The sequence below is a fragment of the Cydia pomonella genome, chromosome 3 (assembly GCF_033807575.1).
Source record: "Cydia pomonella isolate Wapato2018A chromosome 3, ilCydPomo1, whole genome shotgun sequence".
In the NCBI taxonomy this organism is placed as follows: Eukaryota; Metazoa; Arthropoda; class Insecta; order Lepidoptera; family Tortricidae; genus Cydia; species Cydia pomonella.
Window position 1 is genome coordinate 17,790,367 of NC_084705.1, and position 27,213 is coordinate 17,817,579.

Below are 27,213 nucleotides of genomic sequence, written 5' to 3' on the forward strand. Positions count from 1 at the left end.
ATATACTTGAGATGCCATAAGAAGATAGTCCGAAGGGAAATTAACGGTCACGTGGCCTTCAGATGAAGATGGAACAAATGACAAGATGATGATGATGAGATGAGATGAGAAGATGTGACAAATGTCAACGTCAGAAATACTTTGCAAATACAAAGGAGCCGATGGTCATAACAACCACAGTTAACTTTGCGTTTGATAGGTTATTTTTAGATATAGTGGGCCCCTTAGTTAAGGATAGTAATAATTATACATATATATTAACGCTTCAGTGCGACTTGACCAAGTACGTCGAGGCGTATCCGCTTACATCTAAGGACACTGTCTCGGTAGCGACGGCTTTTGTTAATAATTTTATTCTAAGATACGGTATCCCTCGAGAAATAATAACTGACCGGGGCACCAAATTTTTATCCTCTACAATGCAAGAGGTATGCAAACTTTTAAACATAACTCATCTAAAGTCAACATCTTACCATCATCAAACCATAGGATCCTTAGAAAATAATCATAAACATTTAACATCTTATTTGCGTATTCAAACTAACAATGAAACTAGAAATTGGAGTGCATGGTTACCCTACTGGTGTTTTGCTTACAATACGACTGTTCATTCACAAACAAAATATACTCCATACGAGCTTGTATTTGGCAGACAATGTAATATTCCGAGTAATCTTTGTAATTCATTGGATCCTATAACTTTAATGACTATGCCTTTGAATTAAAATACAGATTACAAAAATGTCAATATGATGCAAAATGTAATTTAATTCAAGGGAAATCTGTGCGAAAAACGCAATACGACCATTATATATTAACCCTGTAAGTTATAAAGCAGACGATCTGATTTTAATTAAAAATGAAGCGCTTAGTAATAAGTTGGACCCGCTGTATAAAGGGCCATTCGATTCGTAGTTGTAAGAGAATCTGACCCAAATGTAATAATTAAGGTTACGGATAAAGAAGTGTCGGTTCATAAAAACCGTACAACCCTACACCCTAGCGTGTAATATGAAAGTTTGTTTTATTTTGTAAAAAAAAAAAAAGAAAAACAAATTTGCATTTTTCTTTTTTTTTTCCTTTTTTGGTGAGGCGTGTGGTGTAGTATATAATTAGTACGTAAGCATTGCATATATAATCGTGTAACCTGCCTAATTAGATCAGAATAAATCATAATCTTCATCGGAGCTGTTGTTTCATTAACGCCGTCCGTACATGACTACTGGTTTTACCGCTGCAACCTGCTCGACTGAAGCTATTTGATTATCTACGAGGATACGACCAAAGTGCGTCTATTCGCACATAACTACTTAACATAAATGCAATTGAAACAGACTGGATGCGAGGCGCCGGCTGCAAGATGGGCTCTTAACCCAATAAAGCTAGCATCGCCGCAAACTGCAATTACGCGTTTGATTGCCACCTGCTGCCTGTGATTGGTCAGCGATGCTAGGGTTGTGTGTTCCGTGCTGCTGTGTCGGGTTGGCAATGAATGGAATTTTCATTCTATTTGGCATTACTTATCTAATCATTTGACATTGTTCTTGTCCGGTTTGCCTACTCGTCTTCGAATCTGTGGTTGGTGAGTAGGTTCTTTATGAAATCGGAAACGCGCTTGTGACCTTACCTACGAGTACCTTCACGTGTGTTTATTTTTCAGTAGACCGTAACCTTATTGTTTCCTTCAGCCGTACTAAGGACAAAAAATCAGCAGCATAATATGTCGGAGATAGAGCCTAAATATTTGAGTAATATCTACATGTGTGTACTTAATTTAAACCAACACGATTTTCGTTCATAGTTTTAAAACGAATACGGAACTGTGACTACAAGCGTAATGTCACGTTCGAACCGTCAGGCCATATAATAAACGTAAGTTTACGCGATTAAGTCCCGTATTCGTTTTAAAACTAGTTATGTGTGTACTTGTTACGATGCCTCTACGTAGACCTTTAAAAACCTTGAAAATGCTAATTACTGATCATCATGAGTAAAATCTAAAAGTGTATATTATTATATTGTTTCAGGTCTTGACAGAAGAAAACGAATTTACCGCAGTCTGTCTGATGGTCGAGTGATCATCACCCAACATTTCACAGAGAGGACTGTCACTCCTGGCGGTGATGTAAGTATAATACCTAATTATATTCAGCCTGTATTCATCCCACTGTTGGCCAGACGCATCCACTCATGCACGAGAGATTGGGTTATACTTCCCACGTTGGCCCAAAGCGGGTTGGGGACGTCACATAGACCTTTTAACCTCTTGGCAGTTGTCATGTTTCCTAGCGATGTTTTCCTTTACCGTAAAGTAAGTGGTAATATCAAATTACATTCCCCACGTTCCGAAAAACTCATTTATCCAAGCCAGGATTCGAACCAACGATTGAAAGTCGGATGCCTAAACTACTCGGCCACCACCGCTATCAGTAAAGTTTTGATATCACAAATACATAAAAATGAAAGTTTAAATCAAGATTTTATTGCTTATTTTAATATGTATTGCTTTTTAGTGCCACTATTCTCAGAATCCGGGACATCGCTAAATACGTGAATATATTCACATACCGGAGCGTCATGGAGATGAATCCGCATCAGTGTGATAGTCCCGTTAGAATTGCGTTTTAATGCCACTAATTCCAGGAATTTCATTAAAAAACACTTTTTTGATTAATTTCAGATCAGCATGCAATGCTCAGCCACGGGGGACAGACCGCCTCAATTCACCTGGGAGCGAGACGGGGTCGTAGTCACCACTGATGCGAGGTTAGACTAGCTAGCTATAGGTTCCTTGACAAATACGATCTAAGTATCTTTAAATAAATAGTACCTAAATAATATAGGTTATTACTGAAACACTATTGAGCTATTAGGCACTGTCGACACCTAAGGCTTCTGTGTGTGTTGTGTGTGAAGGTCTGTACCTTGCAAGAAATGGCATGCAATTTTAAAATACATATTTAATTGCTGGCTAAGTAACGAATTTAATCGATCACGATCGTTCAAATGCCGCATTGTATTGCAAATCGCATGCGATTATCGGTGACGTTTGGAGAGGTAATTACAATCCGGTGAAACCAGGGTTAGTCATGGATCAATAATCATGTATATAAAATAAATTCACTTGTACTCCCACTCACATTTATCAAATTGTATTTTTCTGATATCAATAGACTGAGATGTTGTCGGCAATATCTCAGTCTATTAAAAACCATTTGTTTAACCTTCCAGGTATTCGCTAGGTCAGCTGATGACCTCCGACAACTCGGTGGTCGCTCAGTTGAACATAACGCGGGTGCGCGTGGAGGACGGTGGGCTGTACTCCTGCATCGCTTCGGAGGGCGAATATTCGGCCGTCCACGAGAACCGACTAGACGTTTACGGTAAGATTGGAATACGATATGTGTGGCTATAAGACTAACTCCCACAAGCCGCATTGCGAATCTTCTGCAAAGATTTGCGGATACCACACATAGGCCCTCTTTTACACGCATAACACTTTTACGCATGAAGCACGTGTTTGATATATCCTACACCTTTTTTATAGTGGAGATTTATCTGTATTCAGAAGGTTTAAAATGTAGACGCAACTAAAGTAAGCTCATAACCTCCTACATTTTTAATTATTTGGATAAGTACATGTGGCGTAAACATTCTAGTCACGTTCTTTGTTAACGTTCGTTTCATTCGAAATCTGATTGAGCATTTCAAATCAGCCTACAGATCCTGCTACCTGAATAACCTAAGTTTCAAATATACACTTAACCTAAAACCGATTGGGCTTTTCGAATCAACCCTTAGATCCTGATCCTGTTACTTACACGAAGAACGGGTAAAATCGTGAGATTTGAAACTTCCAATAATCACCTACTAAGGCCATAATAATTTAGGCTGCACGGAAGCACCTAATGGAGTGCCTATGACCTGTAGGTCCTGAACTACATGACAAATGATAAAACGCCTATAACCTTATGCTATTCAATATCTATTTGGAGGTTAATCTCCGCTAAGTATCGACACCGCATTCCTGTCCTGTCCCTCCAAATACACAAATTCAATATTCACATAAAACAAACATTTTATCACCATTCAGAAATCATAACATTTTTATCGTACCTACATACGGTACATATTCTCGCGTAATAATGAATTATACTTTCAAACTAGATTCAAAACATACGGATGTTATGTGAGGTGTGACAGACTCATCGTTTGTATTAATATGTATTATTACATATTATATCTTTTCACAGGTCCTCCATACATAAGAGTACTACCTCCGATCAAAGTCCAGAGTGGTGAATCGATCAACTTGAGGTGTCCTTTTTACGGATATCCTATTAGGTAAGTGTATCTTTTTATTGAAAATATTAAATAAATTATTGATACTTGTATGCAGACAATAAAAATAACACCTTACAAATTATAAGCAATCATTTTACAGTAAAATCGACTGGGAGTACAAGGGCAAAACAATCAATTCCAATCCATTTCAAACACGATACAAACGCAACCAGAAACGTAAAAGAAACGCGCCAACAGTTAACATGAACGGAGTCTTAACACTCACAGAGGTTTCTAAAGAGGAAAATGGCGCCGTGTTCACTTGCATAGTCACCAGTCCTTCCGGAGAGATGGCTCGGAGAGCTTTCGAAATACAAGTCATCGAAGCTCCAGTGCTAGATGATTTGCTACTAGGCAATAATTTACAGGAGGGCCAGATTGTTAATGTGTATTGCAATGTCAGGAGTGGTGACCTACCAATACATTTTGAATGGTTAAAAGATGGGAAGAGGATACCTAGTGGTTTAAAGGTAATATAACATTTTGAATAATTTAAGCTTATTGCGCAAACGTACGAGCTCTACCTTCTATACTTTGTATCTTTAGGTATTTAATTAAATAAAAGTAAACAAAATCTACCCTCAAATGGCTCCTTAAGCCAGTTGAGGGTAGATGAAAACATTACATGATCAAATAATGTAGGTAAAAGTCAGGTCGTTCAGTGACAGACAGATCCAGGAGGTTTTGTATTTGATAGGTTAACCAATAAATTGTATACACGTAACTATCCGAAAATGTACAAATTGTTTGTCTACATTTATTTAAATATCTAAAGATGCAGAGTATAATATTTTTCACATAGCTTGGGTACGGTAACAGCTGCGATTTTCATACAATTGATAAACTTAAAACGCAAACGCAAAGTAATTTAATTTAATCAAGTTGAGTTCTATAACCTTTGTTACAGATATTTATGGAGTTATCAAAATCATAATTTACCACAATTACTATAAGACGAGCTTTTCAAGTGATGAATGACATGACATTTCACAAAATCATTAAAATTATTGCAGGGCAAAAATATGTTAAAATGACTGAATGAAAATGAGTATGAGTACCTGACTTTTATTATAGTGTTAATATCCACTCCATAGCGCTCTTACTGAGCTATGAAAACTCCGAAGCCTAGTGATGAGTGCTACGCCGTCGTAGCCTGTAGCACCCTTATACAACAATGAATTAAAAATTGTAGACACACATGTCGCAAAATACATATTGTCCCTCAGTTCTAATACTAATAGAAAAATTTAATTATATCTTCTAATAACAGTGATTCAAATATGACTGCCAATTTTTCATGGTTGATGGACGCCAGATGCTATATACACGGTGTTTGTTTTAAAGTCCGTTAATTTCAAGCATTCCTGAGCTTAAATTAAGAAACTTTCTCAAAGGAACCGGTATTCTAATTAACTCCATTTTCGAGACAATCAATGATTACGAGCGTCTACACTTGCCTTAGAACATGTTTACATATTGAAAAAGAGAATTGATTGTAATAGCGAGAGGTATTTAATATCTAAGAAAAAAACGTGCCCCTTAATTTGACATCCAATACAGATTGCGCTGTACTGTGCCATATGTTTTGCTGCCACTAAATTGTCAAACGTCAACTTTTGACAATCAGAGTTACCGCAAAATGTATACGCTGTCAAATTCGAAGCACGAAATCGTCTTAGATTTTACACATCTTACTCAATCAATGTATCTTTGGTATTGATTGGTGTTTAGTATGAGCTACTAAATGCAAGTACTATCTCGGACGATCGATATTCGAAATGTCATTGATACGTCATAGTTTTTTTTTTTGTAGATTCTAATTATAATGCCCGTGTTACAACAACGTTATTATAGTCTTTTCCGACAATAGAAAAAAGCGGCAAAATTTAAAAAAAGTAGGCGCTAGGGGTTATTGTCCTCCCATAGACAGATTGAATATCGATATCGCGCCTTAAAAATTAGCTACCTATGCCATTCAGTTTTTTTAAGTATATTAAATTTAGCCATACCCCGAAGTTAACGGAGTTAAAAAAACACCGTGTATATACGTGTGTGAAGCGTTCAATGAAAAGCTTAACTATATGTATATACCTATTCCTCTTTCATTTTACTTAATTCTAAAAACAATTAATTATTAATCAGTTATGTAACGTTTTAGGTAGTAGAACGAAGTTCTGAGCTCTTCAGTGCCTTGGTAATCAAGAAGGTATCTCTAGAACACTGTGGAGTTTACACCTGTGTCGCCTCTAACCACGTCGCTAAGGTTAACAGATCTACAGAACTTTACATTAAAGGTATACCCCTCTTCAGTTTTGAAACTATAGGAGCAAGAACCAGTCGTCAGCATAAAAAAAAGTTTTATATCGGAATTCTTCAGTACAAATTAACAGCAGTCACAGTTCTATTTAAGAGTATTTATTATTTTTCAGTGGCTCCAAAATGGTTGGAAGAGCCGTCCAACTCTTCGCTCCTTCTGGGCCGGAGGGGAGCCGTATCGTGCAGTGCTAGCGGCTACCCGCAGCCTCAGGTGCACTGGATGAAGAAAGACGGTACGTGTATTCAATTTATAGATATATTGAAACCCTATACGCTACTTCTAATAAAACTTAAGAACCTACCCTACACACGCGGGTAGTAAATATTTTTTTGAGTTTTTGAAGTGAACTTTCATTTAGGTACATAAGCCGAATTTTCATTTACATTTATAAGTGATAAATAGATGATGCGGATAAGTTTGTTATTCACGCTTTAATTTTTTTTTAAATATATAAGTAAATACCTACCATGAGGTATGGCGGAGGGATCATGACAACTAAATTCCCACCGGGTTGCCTAAATTCAAGCAATCGCCTACCTTTTCCTCCAGGTTCTATAGAAAATGCGGTGTAATAAGAAACATGCCCTGGATACTTGTATATACAGGAGAATATTTTTATGTTCCCAGCTCTTCTTGGCACCTGGCAGCCAGTCCTAGAGCTCGCCGGCGGCGGGATCCTCAGCCTACCCAATGGGACCCTCGTGATAGAGGAGGTGTCCCTAGCTGACGAGGGGCTCTACTCCTGTAACGTGGAGAACGGAGTGGGGCAGCCGCTTAGCAAGTCTGTGTGGATGAGTGTCAATAGTAAGTCACCAATCAGTAATGTTTGGACCAATGGTAGCAAGTAATTGGGTCACCGGTACGAACCTGAACCGAACCTCCCCAATGATCTCTTTGTGCAATACGTGTCTTAAGTGTGCGAACGGAGGGTTCTGCTATTGAAACTCTAATATAGTAGTAGTAGTAGTAGTAGAGCCATTTATTCCAATAAATATTACATTGGTTTCAAAACATGCAATGATTTTGTAAATAGATTTAGTATTAATAATATTTCATAATTTGCAGTGTAAATTTATACAATTATAAAGATAAATACTGAATTTCATTTTTAATTATTGTCCCATGCATTCTTATAATTTAGGTTGATAAGTTATGTTACTAATTATTGTATTTATTTATTTATTAAATATTTATTGTGATGTCCATTTGTGGACATAGGCCTCCTCCATCGTGTGCCATGTATTTCTGTCCGCAGCAATTCTCGTCCAGGCTACGCCCGCCACGGCCTCGATGTCGTCCCGCCAGCGGCGCCGCGGGCTTAAAAAAACACTAATATAATATAACATAATTTAGGCAAAATTGTACCTACATATTGCAAGTTTGTGAACATATACCTCGGTACCCAATCCGAGTTACAGCTAGTCTTTCTACTCTCCAAATGCCTAATAAAATAACCCATTAGTTACGGTTGAAAGATATTGCTACTCATTTAATCAAAGTGACGAATAAATTGGATATTTAAAATATAAGAAAGAAACGTCTTAACTATATATAGCTAAAGCAGAAAAGGAGGTGAAGCAATTGAAATCAGAAAACATCGCATTTACAACCAGACTGAGGGACAAGGGATTTGATTTTCGTGAAATCCAGTGATTAGCAAATGTACCTAAACGTGAAAAACATCCCGTCACAAACCATCGGATGTCGTGAGTATTGTGCATGAGTACCTAGGCAAAGTGACGACCCTAGCGTACAAGTGAATAATCAATATCAAGTGCGGGTAGTTTGCAAAACTAGTGCAGCTACAATATGAATCAAATTTGAGTTAGCTCAAATGATTTTTACCCCTAAGAGGCCTAAGACCCTAATCTGTCAAACAAAACCCATTCTTTCTTTTGTGCGATCGGTTGGCTCACGTGTTGGTCGCGTGGCAAAGTAACAATGTCGTTTAAAAAGCGGCTTTATCGTAGTGGTTTTAAGATTCAAATCTACCCGTAACATGTTTTAGTAATGTAGGACGATCGAACACGTCAATGCAGGCGAGCGCTAATGTTATTACATAGATTTGAACTTTAACACTATCACGATAGGTACAGTATACAGTTGCTTTTTAAAGGACATATTGTTGATTTGCCACGTACTCGTAGCTAATACGGAAGCTGACCGCTCGCATAAAAGAAACAAAGGTTAATGTTTAACAGGGTCTGAGGACTAAAAATAATTTAAGAAAATTCACACTATGTAGGATGTTGATACATTCCTCGCCAGTCTGCCTGTGACCACGGACGTAATGTCACATTGAATTGTCAGGCCAAAATAATAAACGTAAGTGTACGCTATTAAGTCCTGATTCATTTTTATAAATAGGTACCAAATAAGTTATGGGAACATTAAATTTGCTTATAGCAATTCACATATGTACAGTAGGGTTCAAAAGCGCGTGGATAAGTTATGAATGAAATCATTCATAAATTGTCCATGCAAATTTGAACCTGATGGTACATCGTCCTGCAATAGTGCATGGCCACTTTATAAATGAATTTCGTTCATAATGTTTCCATGCAATTTTGCAGCTTGCTGTAGTTTCATATCTATCTGTTGACTCGCGCTAGATCAATGATAAAGTGATTTTATAACGTTATCCATAAAAATGTCATTAAACCTGGTTTATGATATATCTACCACAAAACATGTATGGGTGAAATTTTATTTTTAATTTTACAGAACCCGTTCACTTTGAATCATCGACAGCCAACGTGACCTCACGGTTGGGTCACCCGATAAACTTGGCATGCAAACCACTCGGCGATGAACCAATCAGGGTTACCTGGACCCACAATGGGAACGTCATCGATTTTCGACATCACAGGTACCACCGCCTGCTAAGAAAATTAATAAATACTCCCCTCTGCCGAAAAAGTGGCCTTGTTTGTGGGGACTTAAAACGCTCAAATAAGTACCTAAAAGGTAACGCGTACGTAAGAACTTTCACTTTTCTTTTAAACTTATTTTTTTTTAGTTTAAGTACTCGAATCGTAAGCGATTACAATGAAAAAAGTGCTATGTAATCCCGCAAAATGGCAGCCAGAGAAAAAAAAACAGACGCGCCGTGCGAATAATAAATAAAAAGGTTTTCTGTGTCCCTGGATGCTTTTTAGCGAGTACGAGTATCCACTTTGTAACGTTTCACCTGGTCCATTTACCTTGCAATAAAACCAGGTATGAATGTATTTTCCAGATCAAAACTAACTGAGACGAAATCCACACTGGGCGTTGTTAGCACAATCAACATCCAATATTCCGAGGCTATGGACGGCGGCTTGTACCAGTGCCGAGCGAGCAACCCCTACGGCGCTGCAAGCTTCGCTATACATCTCACCATTTTAGGTAGGCTTACCGTTGAAACTTTTATTGATCATACTTCGGTAAATAGACTAGTATTTAACGTACAATCCAAGTGTACCTAATCAATTACTCCGTTACTCTACTGCTTAGTGCCACTTTCCCATCCCACTAACCCAGGGTTAACCGGTTAAACTTAGAGGTACCATTGTTACCAGTATTTTTCTTTTTCATTTTTTTCAAAGACTTAATCAATTTTAACGTTTTAACCAGTTAACCCCGGTTTAGTGGGATGGTGCAAGTGGCGCTTAGTAATTGAACATTATTTAGTTTTTGATAGAGTTAAACGCTAAACGTTTTGTCATGACTCATATCCGCTTCATTGCCTTATCATATTTAATATGATTGTGTGTATTAGGATTTTGGACTATACTCAAGGGCGGAGATCAGGGAGAAGGGTGGAAGGGCCAGTTGCATCCCTGGAGACCAAATATTATATTACATACAAAGTATGCCCCCCCTCCCCACCGCTAGGCCTTCGCCGATATCAGCTTCCTTTCTAGCCCATCGCCTGGCAACGCTTTTGACTATACATGGTCCTTCTTTAATACTAGTTACAGGTTTGATTCCAAGATAATATTTAATATCTACATCCACAGAGCCCCCCACGCCGCCGTCCGACCTCCGCGTGGAGTCTGTATCGTCACGCGGCGCGCTCGTGTCGTGGCGCGACGCGCGGACGGCACACGCACAGTACTACTCCTTGCAGCATGTGCCGCAGCACTACAATGTCTGGGAGCACGCGGTCACCATCAACGTCTCTAGGTAAGGTAATCTTCTAACCAAAGATTCGGATTGTCTGATGAGATGTGTAAAGTCAAAGACAAATTGGTGCTTCCTATTAGACAGCTAATGTGGATAGAGCTGCACGGGGTACATTATGCGGTAACTCTGGTTGTCAATTGCTCAGTTGCTAAAAAATACACTCATTTACTCTCCACTAAAGGAAGGTCACTAGTTTTCGGAAATAATACAAATATGAGCAATAAATATAGTACCTAATACTTAAGTAACAAACTTCATTGTATCTACTTGTTTTCAGAAAAGACACAGATCTGCGGCAAAGCTTGGAGCTGCAGAACCTGAGGCCGGCCACTGCGTACGGCGTGCGAGTAGCCACCGGCAACAAAGTCGGCGTCAGTCTGTTCACCGCCCCCGTGCACTTCACCACACACGAAGAGGGTAAACCATCGACTGTCACGTTTAGGCCCGGCCCTCTCTACATATATTTACAAACCAGCGTGGCTCTTGTAATCTCATCCCTATAAAATTTGACTTCTTGATACAAATGTAGCAGAGCTGAAGTGGACTATTAATTAAAGCGCAGTTCATAATTATATTACGTTATGAGTACTGTTGCTGATCCGCCAAAAGTGCAGCTCTAGACTGTGGTGACTTGCAATCGTGAGCAACAAAAATTGTTGTTGAGAGAGCCCTTGCTGAAACAGCTCATTATTCTTTACTTACATATTTACTTAGAAATTAAAAAAAATCGGAGGCAATGTTTCTCTTGCGACTTTACCATAAATTTTCTTCAGACACAGACACTATTTATATGCCTAGGGAACAGAGATGTGAAAAATAGTTTATAAAAAGTATTTAAATACAAAATACAAATACTTCCTAGATATACTATTTCAAATGCAAAATACAAAATAGTTTTCAAATTTGTATTTACAATACTAAATACAAAATAGGTATTTTCAAAATGCTTTTTTAAAATACAAATACTTTGCGATAAAAGGTACTCTTAAATAGTGAATACCTAGTCTGAATTAAAAAGTTAGTACAGCTCGGAATTTACAAGTTGGAAAGGCTGTCTTTATTCTTTAAAAACAGTGTGTATATCAGTCCTCTAGAGTGCAAATTTTGTGTCTCCTCATGTTTACCGGTTGAATGGATTTTAAGTGACGGTTTTTAACACTCAATTATTAAAAACATTAATTTAGATTTGTAATGTTTTACAGCTTGTATATACCTCTCGTTGGTTGGTGAAAACGTCTCGTTTGTGTTTCACCAGGGCAGAAAAGTTTGTTTACCTCTCGTGCCTTGAAACCCTTGCAACGCTTAAGATTCCACATTTTTAATCTCTCGTTACGCTTGTGGTTATTTGCGGCGTTACTAAACAGATTCACCGGTTCCATGTTAAAATAATAAATAAATAAATATTATAGGACATTATTACACAAATTGACGAAGTCCCACAGTAATAAGCTCATTAAGGCTTGTGTAGTGGATACTAGACAATGATATATATAAATACTTAAATACATATACATAAGGTCGATATTTAAACGATAGATACAATAACAGCTTCGACAGGAAAACATAACTAAGTATGTAATAATGGTATTAAGCAAACGCGGATCGGTCCGCGCGATCTCGCCAACTATTACATAAACCCTAGCTAGAGGTTTTCAATAGTGGGTATTGTGTTAAACCCTGTTTCAAAAAATTCATAGTGCATAAATAACCTAAAAAAAAAAACAAAACATAAAAAACACCCATGACTCAGGAACAAATATCTGTGTTCACACAAATAAATGCCCTTACCAGGATTTGAACCCGGGACCATCGGCTTCATAGGCAGGGTCACTACCTACTTTACCTAATAAAAAGTATTTTGTATTTTGAAAATAGAAAATAGGTCCCAAAAACAATTTGAAATAAAATACAAAATAGTTTTCTTTAAAAGGTATTTAAATACAAAATACAAAATAGGTATTTTGCATTTTGTATTTGCATTTTAAATACAAGTATTTCAAATAAGTCACATCTCTGCTAGGGAAAGATTGGGAACCTATATACCACGTGACTTGTCATAGACGTGACCTGATGCATTCGTTTTTGTATGAAAAACTAATCGATTTTGTGAATGCATAAGCCCTTATTAACGAAAGGGCAATCTGCACCCTTTTTACCACGTGACCGCTTGATGTATAACTATTTTCTTGAATATTCAGCTCCATCTTCACCCCCGAACAATGTGCAAGTGGAACAGACTGACAATCCCGGAGAGCTGCGGGCTTCCTGGATGCCTCCGCTGAAGGAGACGCACAACGGGCTTATAGTGGGGTATCATGTTAAGGCGGTGCCGCAAGGCATTTCAGGTGAGAGACCATCATGGCACTTATGAGTCTTATGACTTTCCTATTTATAAATGATAGTCACCTATGAATTCGTTTTAGAATTGCCTAGTATCCTAGTAAAAGTAAGACCTAAGGATGCCTCTTAGTTTTTTACTTAACATCTTGTTTAACAATCATCCATTTCTATACACCGGATGATGGAGGCCATGCTCCTAATTAATTATGTACCTATAGCTCTATACAGGTGTTTATTTTGTCACTTGCAATAATTTACAGGCTGAATATATAAGTCATATTGAGTAACTTTTACTATGGAACCGACCCCGATATCGCGAAAAAAATTTACTCTTCCATAGAAAATGTCAAGATCAGACAGTCAAAATGTATGAAACAGGCAATTTTTTTTCCCGATTACGGGGCTAGCCCCATAGTAAAAGTTGCTCAGTAAGACCTATATATTCACCCCGTAAATTATTGCAGGTGACTAAATAACCAGCCTGTTTAGAGATCGTGCTTGATGGGGAGATCTACGTGTAGATCTTGTGTCCTAAGATGAAATGTTAAACTTGACATTGACACTTCATTGACGCTAATAAATTAGGGGATTCGTGTGCTACACGTTCTGTTTTGTAAAGTTCATCATTTTTTGTCTGACGAGACTACCTATCCCTTCGTCATAATAATTTGTTCAATGCGTTTTTTCAGTATCGGACATCAATGACTCTAGAACAGTCAAGGTTTTACATCAATCAGGAAAACAAGAAACTTTACTAAGTGGACTCTTAAAGAACACTAGGTAATAATCTTAAACGGCAAAATAGTGAAATACATTGGCTTTTACATAAACACATACTTATGTGAATCATTATTTTACCAGGTATGCTGTGTCAATAGCAGCCTTTACTAGTGCGGGATCAGGACCATTCTCTATACCCGTATTTCAAGACACCAGGGAAGGAGGTAAACCCAGTAATGTGTTTTAAGTGAGCATAAAAATTCACAAATTATAAAGATTCAATCTGTTTTTAACTCTGTAATCAAGAAATACGTTAAAATAAATATAAAAGAAACTAAATCTGGGACTTGATCACATGGAAGATGGAATCGAAACCATTGCAGCACCTTTTAAGTATAACTTTGAGCGTTTATGACGTTTATCCTCAATATCCACATTGCTTACAGGAAATGTAAAGTTCGATGTTTGCATTGTAGCGCCAGAGCAAGCGCCGCTGGCGGTGGAGTGCACGGCGGTGTCACCGACGTCACTGCGCGTGGGTTGGCAACCCCTGCAGGCCGGCGCCAGCTCGCTCGTCGGCTACTCTGTGCTTTACGCGGCAGAGGGTACGGTGACTGTTCTTAATTACCACAACCACACGTACTATTACGGTCATAGTTCTGATCGGTATGGCAGTAGGTATAGCACGTCGCTTAATGTACCATGCGTTAGTAGCATACGAGCGTTATATCGCGTCATGTTTACGCGATAAATGAAAGCGTAGAAAAACCTAAGTCTTTGCCATTTATCATTGATTTATTTAACCTAACCCCAATTTATAAAACCTTATTAATTCATAAAACGTTACGTTAAAATATGCTTTATCCCTTTCTTACAAATACATAAGTGAAAATGACAAATAAAGACAAAACTATTCATAGCTAATTCAGGCTTGTAATGCGTTTATGAATAACCCATTCATTTTTATTCATAGATATATAATATATCGTCGTCTAGTACCCATTATACAAGCCTTATTGAGCTTACTTTGGCACTAAGTCGATCTGTGTAAAATTGTCCTATTTATTTATTTATTTATAGTTCACCAATGATGATTTTATTCATACCAAATGCGAGTCAAATACATAGGTACATTTAACAGGGAAACCATAATAATTTTCAGAGGACGCATGGCATAACCAAACGTCGCTCCATACCGAGATATACCTGCAGGGCCTGCTGAAGTACTCTAACTATACCGTCAAAGTGGCCGGTTTCTCCAACTACGGGGCAGGACCTTTCTCCTATCCGATCGTTTGTGCTACATTACAGGACGGTATGTATATAGGAGTCAATTTCATCAATCGAGCATTTTTATCTAATATCCATGGAATTTGACATATTGATTTAATATATAATAAAATGTAATGTGATAATTCGTATAAAAATAAAATAAAGCCAATATTACTTACAGGGTACAAATATTCATGACATTTTGAAAGATATTTCAGTTTGAACAATAGATCCGGGCACGTCCTAGTTATTTTTAGGCCTATAGGTCATACGTCCTCACCATCATGTTACTTAATGTTACATAGCCTATGGTTGCTTGGCCTAACACTCATATGCCCTAATTTTGGTTGCCCTATCATCGAATGACTTATTTTTTCCCCTAATGGCACTTCCCATATTGATTACTTATCCTCATGCTATTAATCATAGTTTTTCTTTTTTGCGAGGGGCGCAGTTCTAACCTAACCTAACCCACTTTTGTGGCAGCAGTTCGTTTTTGCGAGGGTCACAGTTCTAACCTTACCTAACCCACTTTTATGGCAGCAGTTCGTTTTTGCCAGGATTGCAATTCTAACCTAAAATATTTTTAACAGCAGTTCGTTTTTACAATGGTCGCAGTTCTAACCTAACCTAACCCACTTTTGTGGCAGCAGTTAGTTTTTGCGAGGGTTGCAGTTGTAACCTAACCTAACCAACTTTTATGGCAACAGTTCGTTTTAGCAAGGATCGTAGTTCTAACCTTACCTATTTTTGACAGCAGTTCATTTTTACAATGGTCGCAGTTCTAACCTAATCCACTTTTGTCACTGGAGGTCCCAGTATCAAATTTTAAGTATGGCAAAAACATTAGTGATACTGATATTTATGGTAAACATATTTCATACAAAAGAGTTTTAGAGCAAAGAGCATTATGAAAAATATTTTTATGGCAATTGATCATTAGAGCAATACCCATTAGATCAAACCAGTTAGAGCGTGATGTGTTAGGCCAAACATTGTTAGAGATTTCGAGGATTATGGTAAAAAACACTAAGGATATTGATAGTTATGGTAGAAATGCTTAGGCTATGAATTTTAGGCTAATCATTCATTATGTAATGTAATTGTTATGATATTTGATCAATAGGAAAAGTAACTGTGATGACAATTGATCATTAGGGCAATAGCCATTAGGTCAAAACAGTTAATGCATGTTATTTTATGTCAATTTGTTAGGGATTTCGAAGAATATGTCAAAAAACATTAGGGATCTTGATAGTTATGGTACAAATGCTTAGGACAAATGCGTCTTAGGCTTACCATTACATTATGGAAAATAATCGTTATGACAATTGAACGTTAGGGCTTGTGCCCATTAGAACAAACCAGTTTGGGCAAGTGACTTTAGGACAAACGTTGTTAGGGATTCAGAATGACACCCTATTCAGTAGTATTCACGTAAAACATATATTTTTTTGGTTTTTTAATGCATCTGTGTATTGAAATCGTAAACTTTGACGATAGAATTTGTTAGCATTCGTGGGTGTGCAGCAAACTAATAAAAAATGATATTTACTATGTATATATTAAAAATCGTATAATGTATGGTCCATTTGTAACTGTTTCACGATATATGACCTAAATAACGCTAAAAGACATAAAATCCATAATAATAGCGTTCAATTAATGTAATAAACGATGATATTAAATTTCCGTGCCTAGAAAACGAGTTGTACGGGAATTGGGTTTCGTAACAAATAAAATCGTCTACAATCTCATTCGCATATTACAAAAATTATATGCTATCCTCAATATTAAGACAGAAACGGGTTGCGTGAAACTACTGTTTGTTAATGAAAATATATAAAAAATAAATGCATTATTGTAGCCATGTAAATTAGATAAAAATTGTCGCCCTACCCGTTTTTATAGTTCTGTCGTAAAGGGTCTAGCAGGCTAAGCGAACTAGAGGTGCCCCCAACGACGGATTTGGTCATTCTTTCAGGTGGTGTACTGGCAAGTCCTAAGAACACTCTATGCTTAATATCAGTCCTCGATCTTCTTTTGTTTTCGAGTTATTCAGGATATGTAAAATAATCAGCGTATCATTGAAAGTGGCATATTTTGTAAACTGTTCAAGTTAGATTAACGAAACAAAATTATATTTGTCAATAAAAAAATAGGCTAGAAAATATACATTTTTAACCCACGTCATGTACTTATACTTCATTGTGTAAAAAACATTTTATTTTTCTTCACATTTATTTTTTTACTTTTCGCGGAGGTACACCTCCAGAAAAAATATGCATGGATAGCCACTAGTACCCGCTACATTCACATATAAAAATATTTGCGTAAATCTTCGTGCGTCATGTCAAAAAAAAAACGAATAAGTAGTTAGGAGCATATGTAAACAAAGTACTAGTGCAGGGTGTAGATAAGTTAGTATGTAGGTGTGTAACCTTTTCTTACGTATTTATAATGCATCGACGATGACATGTTAACGTTGATAACATTTGACACATATTCTAGCTGCATATGTTTTATTTGCATTTTGTGTTAGAAAATGGATAACACTAAGTTTAAGTCTTGTGAAAAAACATTAAAAAATATTGATAGTATCCATAGGAACCCACGGTTTCAGATACAACTCGAAGAAAAGTGAGCTACTCGTGTTGAAGGCGGGTTAAAAAAAACCGAAGTTCATACCACCACTAAAACTGGGAGGAACTGAGTTAAAAAATGTCACTCAGTTTAAGTATCTGGGGCGCTGGGTCACCGAGAACCTCTCTGACGATCTTGACGTGGAGCGAGAGCGTAGGGCATTAGCGGTGAGAAGCAACATGTTGGCTCGCAGGTTTGCACGTTGCACGAAGAGTGTCAAAATAACTCTTTTTAGGGCATTTTGTCAGTCTTTTTATACGTGCAGCCTGTGGGTCAAGTGTACGCAGAAATCTCTCAATGCCTTACGCATCCAGTATAATAACGGTTTCAGGGTGTTCTTGGGGTTGCCTCGATTTTTCAGTGCGTCGGGGATGTTTGCGGAAGCTCACGTAGGTAGCTTTCAAGCCATAATGCGCAAGAGAGTGGCCTCCCTGATGCGCCGTGTTAGAGTCAGCCCCAACAGCCTTCTGAACACTGTTATTGGAACGCCATTGCACATGAACAATAGAGGTGTTGTTGGGCTATTTTAGTTATAAGACTTAGATTTAGGTTAATTTAATTTATTGTATTATATGGATAAATTAAATTAAATTATTGCATTTAAAAACAATCGTACCTATATCATTTGTTAGAAGACACATGACAGAACAAGAAAAGGGAAGTGCATAACAAGTCAAGGCTTCACGTGTGGTGGTGATTGGCTATGAAATTTTTCGACAGTAAAATATCTCGATCTCGGACAAAATTTAAACATCGATCACGAGTTATTTACCACAAAGAAGTTAATGTTTTATATACTCAATGCTCCGAGATACTAATGTACAGTTAGTAGTATTAATTTACATTATACTCAAAAACAGATTCCGGACAGGGCACGGGAGTAGTAATTTGAGCATTTAAGTATTTCAAGTGTATCCTAAAAACAAATTTATCAGTGAATTTATGTTGACCTCGGTGTGGAAGTCTGACTTCTTTATGAAAAAAAATGCTACGTTAATACGATACTCCCCTCCGATTTTCATCTCGGACACAAAAAAAATCGCGTTCAGAAAATGACCCATAGCTGTGTTAGCATTTTATTAGTATCCATAAATGATCAAGCTTTGGTACCTACATTTTTTACCATAAGAGCACCCGGGGTATGTGCTCAGATTGTGATTTTTTTATTTTAGAGCTTGTTAAGGTTTGATTTGGTTATGATACGATCTAGACACGACTACCAGTGCATTTCGCGCGTACTTGAACAATCAGCGAAACTAGCGTAAGCGATCGTAAAAGTGCCCTTTTCATCGTCGATCGTAAAACAAGCTGAAATTCAGGTCTCTTCCAGTGCCCGATCCGCCAGCTGACATCAAAGTGCTGGTGCTGTCGGGCTCCTCCCTGCTCGTCAGTTGGAAGAGACCGGAACATTCCAATGGAATACTGCTGTATTATACAGTTTACGTCAAACCTACTTCTAGGTAAGACATAAACATAATGGACAATATTATATTATATATTATTTTACTATATCGTTCATGATAACTCGCAGTAAAACAAAGTCACTTCACAGAATACGTTTAATTTTAAACATTTATGCAAAAAATATAAGACTTGTCAATTGGCGAACCTTTTAACCTATATATTTTGACAAATATTTTGACTGAGAAATCTATAGATAAAACACGGAACACAATTTAAACAGTATCCTAAACAATATTAAGATGATCCCTGCTCTCCGCATAAAGGCTATAGAAATAAGGAATTTAAAAAAAGGAGTCGGGTGAAAATTGGCCGAGGGGAAAAAAATGTTTAATGGGGCGAATGAAATGGAGTGATGGTTGAAAAAAGTGTATGAAGGAAACCTAGCTTTCACGCCGAAAAATGTAATGGCTCGACTATTGGAGCAGTTTTGGAATTTAGAAAATAAATAATTTAAGGAAAATGCGGGTTGCAGACATCTACAGGAAATTAACAAAAGTAAAAGAAGGAGCGTAAGAACACAATAAATGGTTAACAATTTGGAGAAGGCAAATCAGAATTTAAAAAAATTTAATCTTTCGAAAACCTTCCAATTTTCTACTCAAAATCCGCCCCCCCCCCCCCCCCCCCCTCAAAAGTTACATTCTATTTTCAGCCTGCCATAAATCACATTCAAAATAGGCCAAAAAGGTAAAACAAACTCATAAACGACCAATGTGATACAGCGCCATCTAATCATCAACGCCTGAATTATGAAACCGCATAGAGAGACAACAGAAAGAGAACTGAGCAAGCAAGCTGCTAGCCACTGGAGAAGTTCAAAAATAAACCGACTGATGTCGATACATATGTAGCAATTTTGCTACAAACTATCTTTATGAATACTAGATACAGGTCATATCAGTTGTCATAACTGCTTATTAAATAATAATAATATTATGGTATACTAGTAGGTACATTGAAGTTTGGGTGTACTTTGAAGTTTGTGAAAGCAACGCAAAGTTTAAATTACGATCAATTCAAAGTGACTCGCGCGCAATCCCTTTCGACTGTCGTTATGGCTCAGTGATATAGTAAATACGTAAAAGGTCAGATGACATACGTAATCACTTATAGCCCAATATCTTCTAATCAGCAACGGCCCCCCACAAACTTACCGCGTGGAGGAGGGCCGCACCAGCGCAGAGATCAAGGAGCTGGGCGCGGGCCGCAGCTACGAGGCGTGGGTCACCGCCACAACCCGCGCCGGCGAGGGAGCGCCCTCCCGCCGCGTCTCACACACCCCGTCGTCTAGAGGTATGTGACCTGGGCACTGTCAGCAGCGGCCCCCCCAAACTTACCGCGTGGAGGAGCGCCGCACTAGCGCAGAGATCAAGGAGCTGGGCGCGGGCCGCAGCTACGAGGCGTGGGTCACCGCCTCAACCCGCGCCGGCGACGGAGCGCCCACCCGCCGCGTCTCACACACCCCGTCGTCTAGAAGTATGTGACCTGGGCACGGTCAGCAACGGCCCCCACAGACTTACCGCGTGGAGGAGGGCCGCACCAGCGCAGAGATCAAGGAGCTGGGCGCGGGCCGCAGCTACGAGGCGTGGGTCACCGCCACAACCCCCGCCGGCGAGGGAGCGCCCTCCCGCCGCGTCTCACACACCCCGTCGTCTAGAGGTATGTGACCTGGGCACTGTCAGCAACGGCCCCCCACAAACTTACCGCGTGGAGGAGCGCCGCACCAGCGCAGAGATCAAGGAGCTGGGCGCGGGCCGCAGCTACGAGGCGTGGGTCACCGCCTCAACCCGCGCCGGCGACGGAGCGCCTACCCGCCGCGTCTCACACACCCCGTCGTCTAGAGGTATGTGACCTGGGCACGGTCAGCAACGGCCCCCACAGACTTACCGCGTGGAGGAGGGCCGCACCAGCGCAGAGATCAAGGAGCTGGGCGCGGGCCGCAGCTACGAGGCGTGGGTCACCGCCACAACCCGCGCCGGCGAGGGAGCGCCCTCCCGCCGCGTCTCACACACCCCGTCGTCTAGAGGTATGTGACCTGGGCACTGTCAGCAACGGCCCCCCACAAACTTACCGCGTGGAGGAGGGCCGCACCAGCGCAGAGATCAAGGAGCTGGGCGCGGGCCGCAGCTACGAGACGTGGGTCACCGCCACAACCCGCGCCGGCGAGGGAGCGCCCTCCCGCCGCGTCTCACATACCCCGTCGTCTAGAGGCATGTGACTTGGGCACTGTCAGCAACGGCCCCCCAAAAACTTACCGCGTGGAGGAGGGCCGCACCAGCGCAGAGATCAAGGAGCTGGGCGCGAGCGGCAGCTACGAGGCGTGGGTCACCGCCACAACCCACGCCAGCGAGGGCGCACCCTCCCATCGCGTCTCACACACTCCGTCATCTAGAGGTTTGTGATCTGGGCACTGTCAGCAACTTTTCTATGGATCAGCAGATATTTTTCGCGATTTCGATTAAAAGTTGTTCACTATGACCTCAGAGTATGGTTAGACATAACAAAAGCACCCTGTATAAGATATACACTTTTTTGAAAAAATCTCCCACCGCCGTCCTTGCATCGGTATATTTTCGGATCTGATGTAGAATTAAAACCAATGGCAGTTTACCTTTTTAAAAATTCATTATATGCATATTGTGCGTATTTTATAGGTAAATTTATGATGATGGGGGCGCAAGCGCCCCGCGCTATTTACTGTAGGCTTTGAGAACTTTGTAAAATCTTGATCTGTCTTCAGTGGTAGCGGGCGTGGCTTCCCTGGGCGGCACCGTGTCGGTGGGAGTGGGCAGCTCGCTGCTGCTGGTGTGCCAGTGCGTGGGCGTGCCGCCGCCGCGCACCGTGTGGTACCACAAGCACAACATCATCACGCACCACCCGCGCTTCACCAGGAACCATGACGATAGTCTGCTCATCAATAGTAAGAAATTCACTACATTGGCCGTAATTCAAAACCGTTGTGTTAGCACATGTCTACTCGTATGCTTTGGAAAGTATAACATCTTGTCAAGACGAGAGTTGTGCGCTTGAAATTCCCCGGTTGATATCTATTAAAAATTTTGCGATCCTAACGAAATAACGGTACTTTTCTATGAAATTCCATTTTGGTTTAGCTTTTTTTTTAATAAAAAAAATATTTTGAAAATGATGAAAAAAAAGGAAAACCTATAAACCTAGTTTTTCATTGTGTCAATAACATACTAAAAACATGGCGAATGAAAAATATTTAGAAGTGGAAAAACATTTTCTCTTTTTGTAGGAACGATCACGTGCTATACTTCCCTTCTTAACAGACCGACATAGCGATATTATAAGGATGTCTTATCCCGATTCCTCAGGCTATTTACTTTGTTTGAGATTATTTGATTTTATTACTACTTATATTTAACCAAAATTCAGTTATGACAATATAAACATAGAGCTTAAAGTGATCTAGATGTCGATAAAATTTTGCCTTTTAAATGGTGCGAGCTGCTAACTGATATAACTGGCGAAATACCGCAGAAATAACAAATTTGAAATTTTTATTTGTTATCCGATTTTTAAGTCAGTCCAGAATCTATTTAACATTTATCTCGGTACTCCAGACATAGACCCATCTCTCGGCGGCAACTACACCTGCCTTGCAAAGAACCTGTACGGCTCAGACTCGGTGGAGTACTCGGTGGTGGTGCTGCCGCTGCCCGAGGCCCCCGTGCTGCGCGCCACGCCGCACAAGCACTCCATACTCGTGGAGTGGGAGCAGCCCTACTACTCACACAACAAGAGCAGTCAGAAGATTGGTAAGGGCTTCTTTATTATGAATGATCATGTTATTACGAGTGTTACATGTATAAGCAGTTTAGTTTAGCAGTCTGATGTTGTAACATGGCATAAATGAAGATCGCTAAAGATGAGAGTAGGTATAAGAAAGCCAGAAATGGTAAAAGTTGTTAGATACTCGTAAAATGGGAAATTATCTAGAGAAAGATTACAGTGATGGCGAGGGGAAAAAATGTTATAAAAGTAAATGAAACGAACTATAAAAGAAATTTGTATCTACCTATAGTGTTGTAACATACCAGTATCTCCCCTTGCCTGTTACATATATGAACATTATATTAATCTATTTTTAAGTCGGTTAAATACAATTCCTTGTTTGGATCTCACGGTAATAAATTTCTTTCATATCTGAAGCAGGTCATATCGTTTGAAATATTAAACGCTAATTTGGAGAGCTCAGTGATGAATAGTAAACCAATATATTAAGAAACTTGTTTATAAAATAATTTGAACTTTATTTTAATGTCATAAAGCTTTTGCATTATAAATCTTTGTCCAAACAATATACTGGGACCATTAGTTCAAGTGTTAGTTTTATATATCAGCTTGAACTATACGTCATCAAAAAATGAAATGAAATAATAATATGTTTGGTATGGATAAAAATATTTTTAGCTAAATTGAACCATATTATAAAGAAATAAGAAAGGGCGGATCTTTAAAATATGTGCTCATATAGAAAAACAAAGGTGGTTCGAATTAAAACTAGTGACATCCGACATGCGTAGAAAAATAGTTTGGACCACACCCAAAAGTAGTTCAAATTTAGACCTTATGTTAATCAGAAAATAAAATGTAATTTGTGTAAAATTGTATGAAGTTATGAATTTGAGTATTGGTTTAAAGAATTACCAATGAGGTGCATTGAAATCGGGAGAGCGGGATTTCCAGGATCTCTGGTGGGGATGCATAAAACCGCTCTTGCACGAGCATTTCTCGTGGCCATTCGCAGTGACTGTTAAACAAAACTCTATAGTGGGTTTTTAGGCCATTTAGGTTGCCTATATTATGACCTGACCTAGACTTTGCTAGTATTTCATGATACTGGTAGAGTTTGGATTGGGGCATAATATAAAGTAATTTGCTTTGGGGTTTTATTTGAATAATTTTAAAGAAGTTCATTTATTTGTGTTAATTTGTGTAAATGTTAGCTAGCTATTTGATTGTATATTGGTTTGTGGTTCAGACTAGCGCTAGTGTTTGAAATTATACTAGTGAACTCTGATTTATAAATCAATAGACTTATAAAGATTGCAAAGTTTTGTTTTGTTTATAATGACATTTATACTTTTAGTGAATTTTAATTGTTTGGTTATTGCTTTGTGATCCAGACCAGCGCTAGTATTTAAAAAAATTTACTAGTAAAGTCTAGGTTACAAAACAATGGATGCTTTAGAGGTTGTAAAGTTTTGTTTTGTTCTCAGTGCAATTTATTAATTTGTGTTTTAATTGTATTTAATATATTTTTTTTTTTTTTTTTTTTTATTGATATAAATGTTTACATGACATTACAGTTCAACCAATGCGTCACGAAACTTAGACTAACAGCAATAATAATTATAAGTATTAACAAATTAAATTGGAACAGTTGAGCACCTAGCATCCATCGCCTCACAGAATCTCAAGCGTTCACTATACACTGCCGCCCATCGCCAAGCAAATAGATCGCATTCAGGCGTCGATGCCAGGAGTTATTCCTCCCTGGATATTGACATTATGGAAAATATTTTTACAGAATTGTATGTATTTTAGTCATAGCTATGCTCGACCGTTAGATTTTTTCGTTTTTTAAATTATTATATAAATTAGGAGATAAAGACAAGTTTCATACACATTTTTAATAGCTCTTAACTTTTATAATAATAAAAAAATCGGAAAAAAGTATGGTTATTATTAAAATACATCAAATTGTAATATAATATTTTCAATAATGTTAATATCCAGAGGAAAATGGGGACTACGTTTGTATGGAAAGGCGGTTTCGGGGCGGTCGTCCCCTTTCGTTTTAGCATTGCGTAAATATTGGGTGGCATTTTTAGGTGATATAATATGTATACATGTACGCGAATGTACTCATGTGTATGATTAACCTTTACTATTATTTAAATAGTACATAAAGGTTAATTCATAATTCGTGTGACGTGGTTAATTGAACTTTAGTGGGTATATGAGACACTTATTTTTTTTATTAAATTCAGGGTTGCGTATAAGTATATAATCTTGTACCACGCTATCCAACACTAGGTGTGTTATTGCGGCATCTCTAGTGCAACAGTGCAAATATATTATGTTTGTCTAATATTATATAATGTCTGATATCTTATTTAAAAAATATTTTTTCTTAGATACCTGTTACTTTTGTCTTCATAATAAATCACTAATTTTATAAAAAAAAAAACTAGATAATTCATTTAAACGGCATATTACATTGTTATTATTAATAAATGCATTATTATACGGAATGTATTTTATAATAAAATACTAAATATTCGGCCTCTCTCGGGTACATTTTCATTCACATTCATGTATTATGAAAAGTTCGCCAACAAAGCACATTATTAATTTATTTATAGTAAAATTAGGTTGATTCTTAACCAAGAAGTCGAAATTGTTAAATAGTTGTCATAATTTCAAGCAGGTATTATTATTATTTTAAGCTTATGTAGGCGTTTTCAAATTTTATACACATATGTATACATACTGTCTTGTCACATAAATATTTCACCAACAAAAGTTATTTAAATTTTGTTTTCGCTAAAGTTATTTTACATTTAACTTAATGTGTCTTAGATAGTAAGTCTTTTTTCATATATAATTAAAAGTTTTCTTAGCGCATGAGTGGCATCAATCACTATTAGAATAAGAAATTATGAATTGAATTTTGATCTATAAATGTTGTAGTAAGAACGTTGATTTTTATTTTTACGTATTTTAAACAAATTACATTACGTTACGGTACCGTAGTAGTTTTGTTATATCAGCCCCCAAAAAATGCAATATTTATTTCTTTCCGCCTACTAAAGTATTTATTTTTCGTTCTTGAGAGTGATTTTCATTCTGCGCTCTTATAAAGAACGCGTCCGATCGTTACTATACGTCGAGAACGGGCCGGAACCGTGTGTAGTTTATGTCCGTGGATCCGGACACACGGATGACAATTACCCTCAATTACCCGGACCCTAATTACCCGTCCACATATCCGGTTTCGTGTTAACGGGCCACAAATCCGGTTTCGTGTAACACAAGAACAGGGCCCCGGCGACGGGTGCACGAAACCCGAACGCCACCGCGAGCCCTAGTCCCAACTCCCAAGTTCAATGCCGTAGCTACTACCTACATACCCACTTTGTCATATAAAGTTGTATTTATGCCTTTACTTCTTTCCGCAGGTTACAGTCTTACTTGGAAAGTGGCCAATGGACCGTGGCAGGAGGCGTGGCCGGCGACGCGGCCGAATTTGTCGGTACAAAAGCATACACTGACGGGTCTTAAGTGCGGAACTAAGTACTCCGTTAGGATCACGGCCACTAACAAAGTGGGGACATCCCAACCGGCGTATCTGGACGTGAGCACCCTTGGGGGAGGTGAGTGCGTTTTGTTTTCCTTTTTTAGGGTTCCGTAGTCAACTAGGAACCCTTATAGTTTCGCCATGTCCGTCTGTCTGTCTGTCTGTCCGAGGCTTTGCTCCGTGGTCGTTAATGCTAGAAAGCTGAAATTCGGCATGGATATATAAATCAATAAAGCCGACATAGTCGTACAATAAAATCTAAATTTTTTTTTGAGGGTACCTCCCCTACACGTAAAGTGGGGATGAATTTTTTTTTGCTTTAACCTTACAGTGTGGGGTATCGTTAGAAAGGTCTTTCAAAACTAATAGGGGGTTTTCAACAAACATTTTTTTAATGAAGTGAATATATTCGGAGATAATCGCTCCGAAAGCAAAAAAAAAATGTGTCCCCCCCCTCTAACTTTTGAACCATAGGTCCAAAAAATATAAAAAAAAAATCGTGAAAGTAGAGCTTAAGAAAGACATTAAATGAAAACTATAGCGGACATGATCAGTTTAGCTGTTTTTGAGTTATCGCAAAAAGTTTCCCCTTCATAGTAAAAAGACGTACTTTAAT

At 38.4% G+C, this 27,213-nt stretch overlaps 1 protein-coding gene across 1 annotated transcript in view; it reads left to right on the plus strand.

Annotated features, from left to right (window-relative positions):
• LOC133516200 (cell adhesion molecule Dscam2-like) overlaps positions 1–27,213 on the plus strand; it is a 294,499-nt gene that overhangs the window by 256,523 nt on the left and 10,763 nt on the right. The window contains exons 7-28 of the mRNA XM_061848998.1: positions 2,028–2,125; positions 2,681–2,766; positions 3,232–3,383; positions 4,254–4,344; positions 4,445–4,814; positions 6,503–6,638; positions 6,774–6,893; positions 7,289–7,465; positions 9,386–9,530; positions 9,900–10,048; positions 10,663–10,828; positions 11,106–11,245; positions 13,027–13,173; positions 13,858–13,948; positions 14,030–14,112; positions 14,365–14,493; positions 15,051–15,203; positions 19,134–19,263; positions 20,400–20,560; positions 22,008–22,187; positions 22,855–23,049; positions 26,479–26,673. Coding sequence (XP_061704982.1) covers positions 2,028–2,125; positions 2,681–2,766; positions 3,232–3,383; positions 4,254–4,344; positions 4,445–4,814; positions 6,503–6,638; positions 6,774–6,893; positions 7,289–7,465; positions 9,386–9,530; positions 9,900–10,048; positions 10,663–10,828; positions 11,106–11,245; positions 13,027–13,173; positions 13,858–13,948; positions 14,030–14,112; positions 14,365–14,493; positions 15,051–15,203; positions 19,134–19,263; positions 20,400–20,560; positions 22,008–22,187; positions 22,855–23,049; positions 26,479–26,673 — 3,294 coding nt within the window. The remainder of the gene's footprint in view (positions 1–2,027; positions 2,126–2,680; positions 2,767–3,231; positions 3,384–4,253; positions 4,345–4,444; positions 4,815–6,502; positions 6,639–6,773; positions 6,894–7,288; positions 7,466–9,385; positions 9,531–9,899; positions 10,049–10,662; positions 10,829–11,105; positions 11,246–13,026; positions 13,174–13,857; positions 13,949–14,029; positions 14,113–14,364; positions 14,494–15,050; positions 15,204–19,133; positions 19,264–20,399; positions 20,561–22,007; positions 22,188–22,854; positions 23,050–26,478; positions 26,674–27,213) is intronic.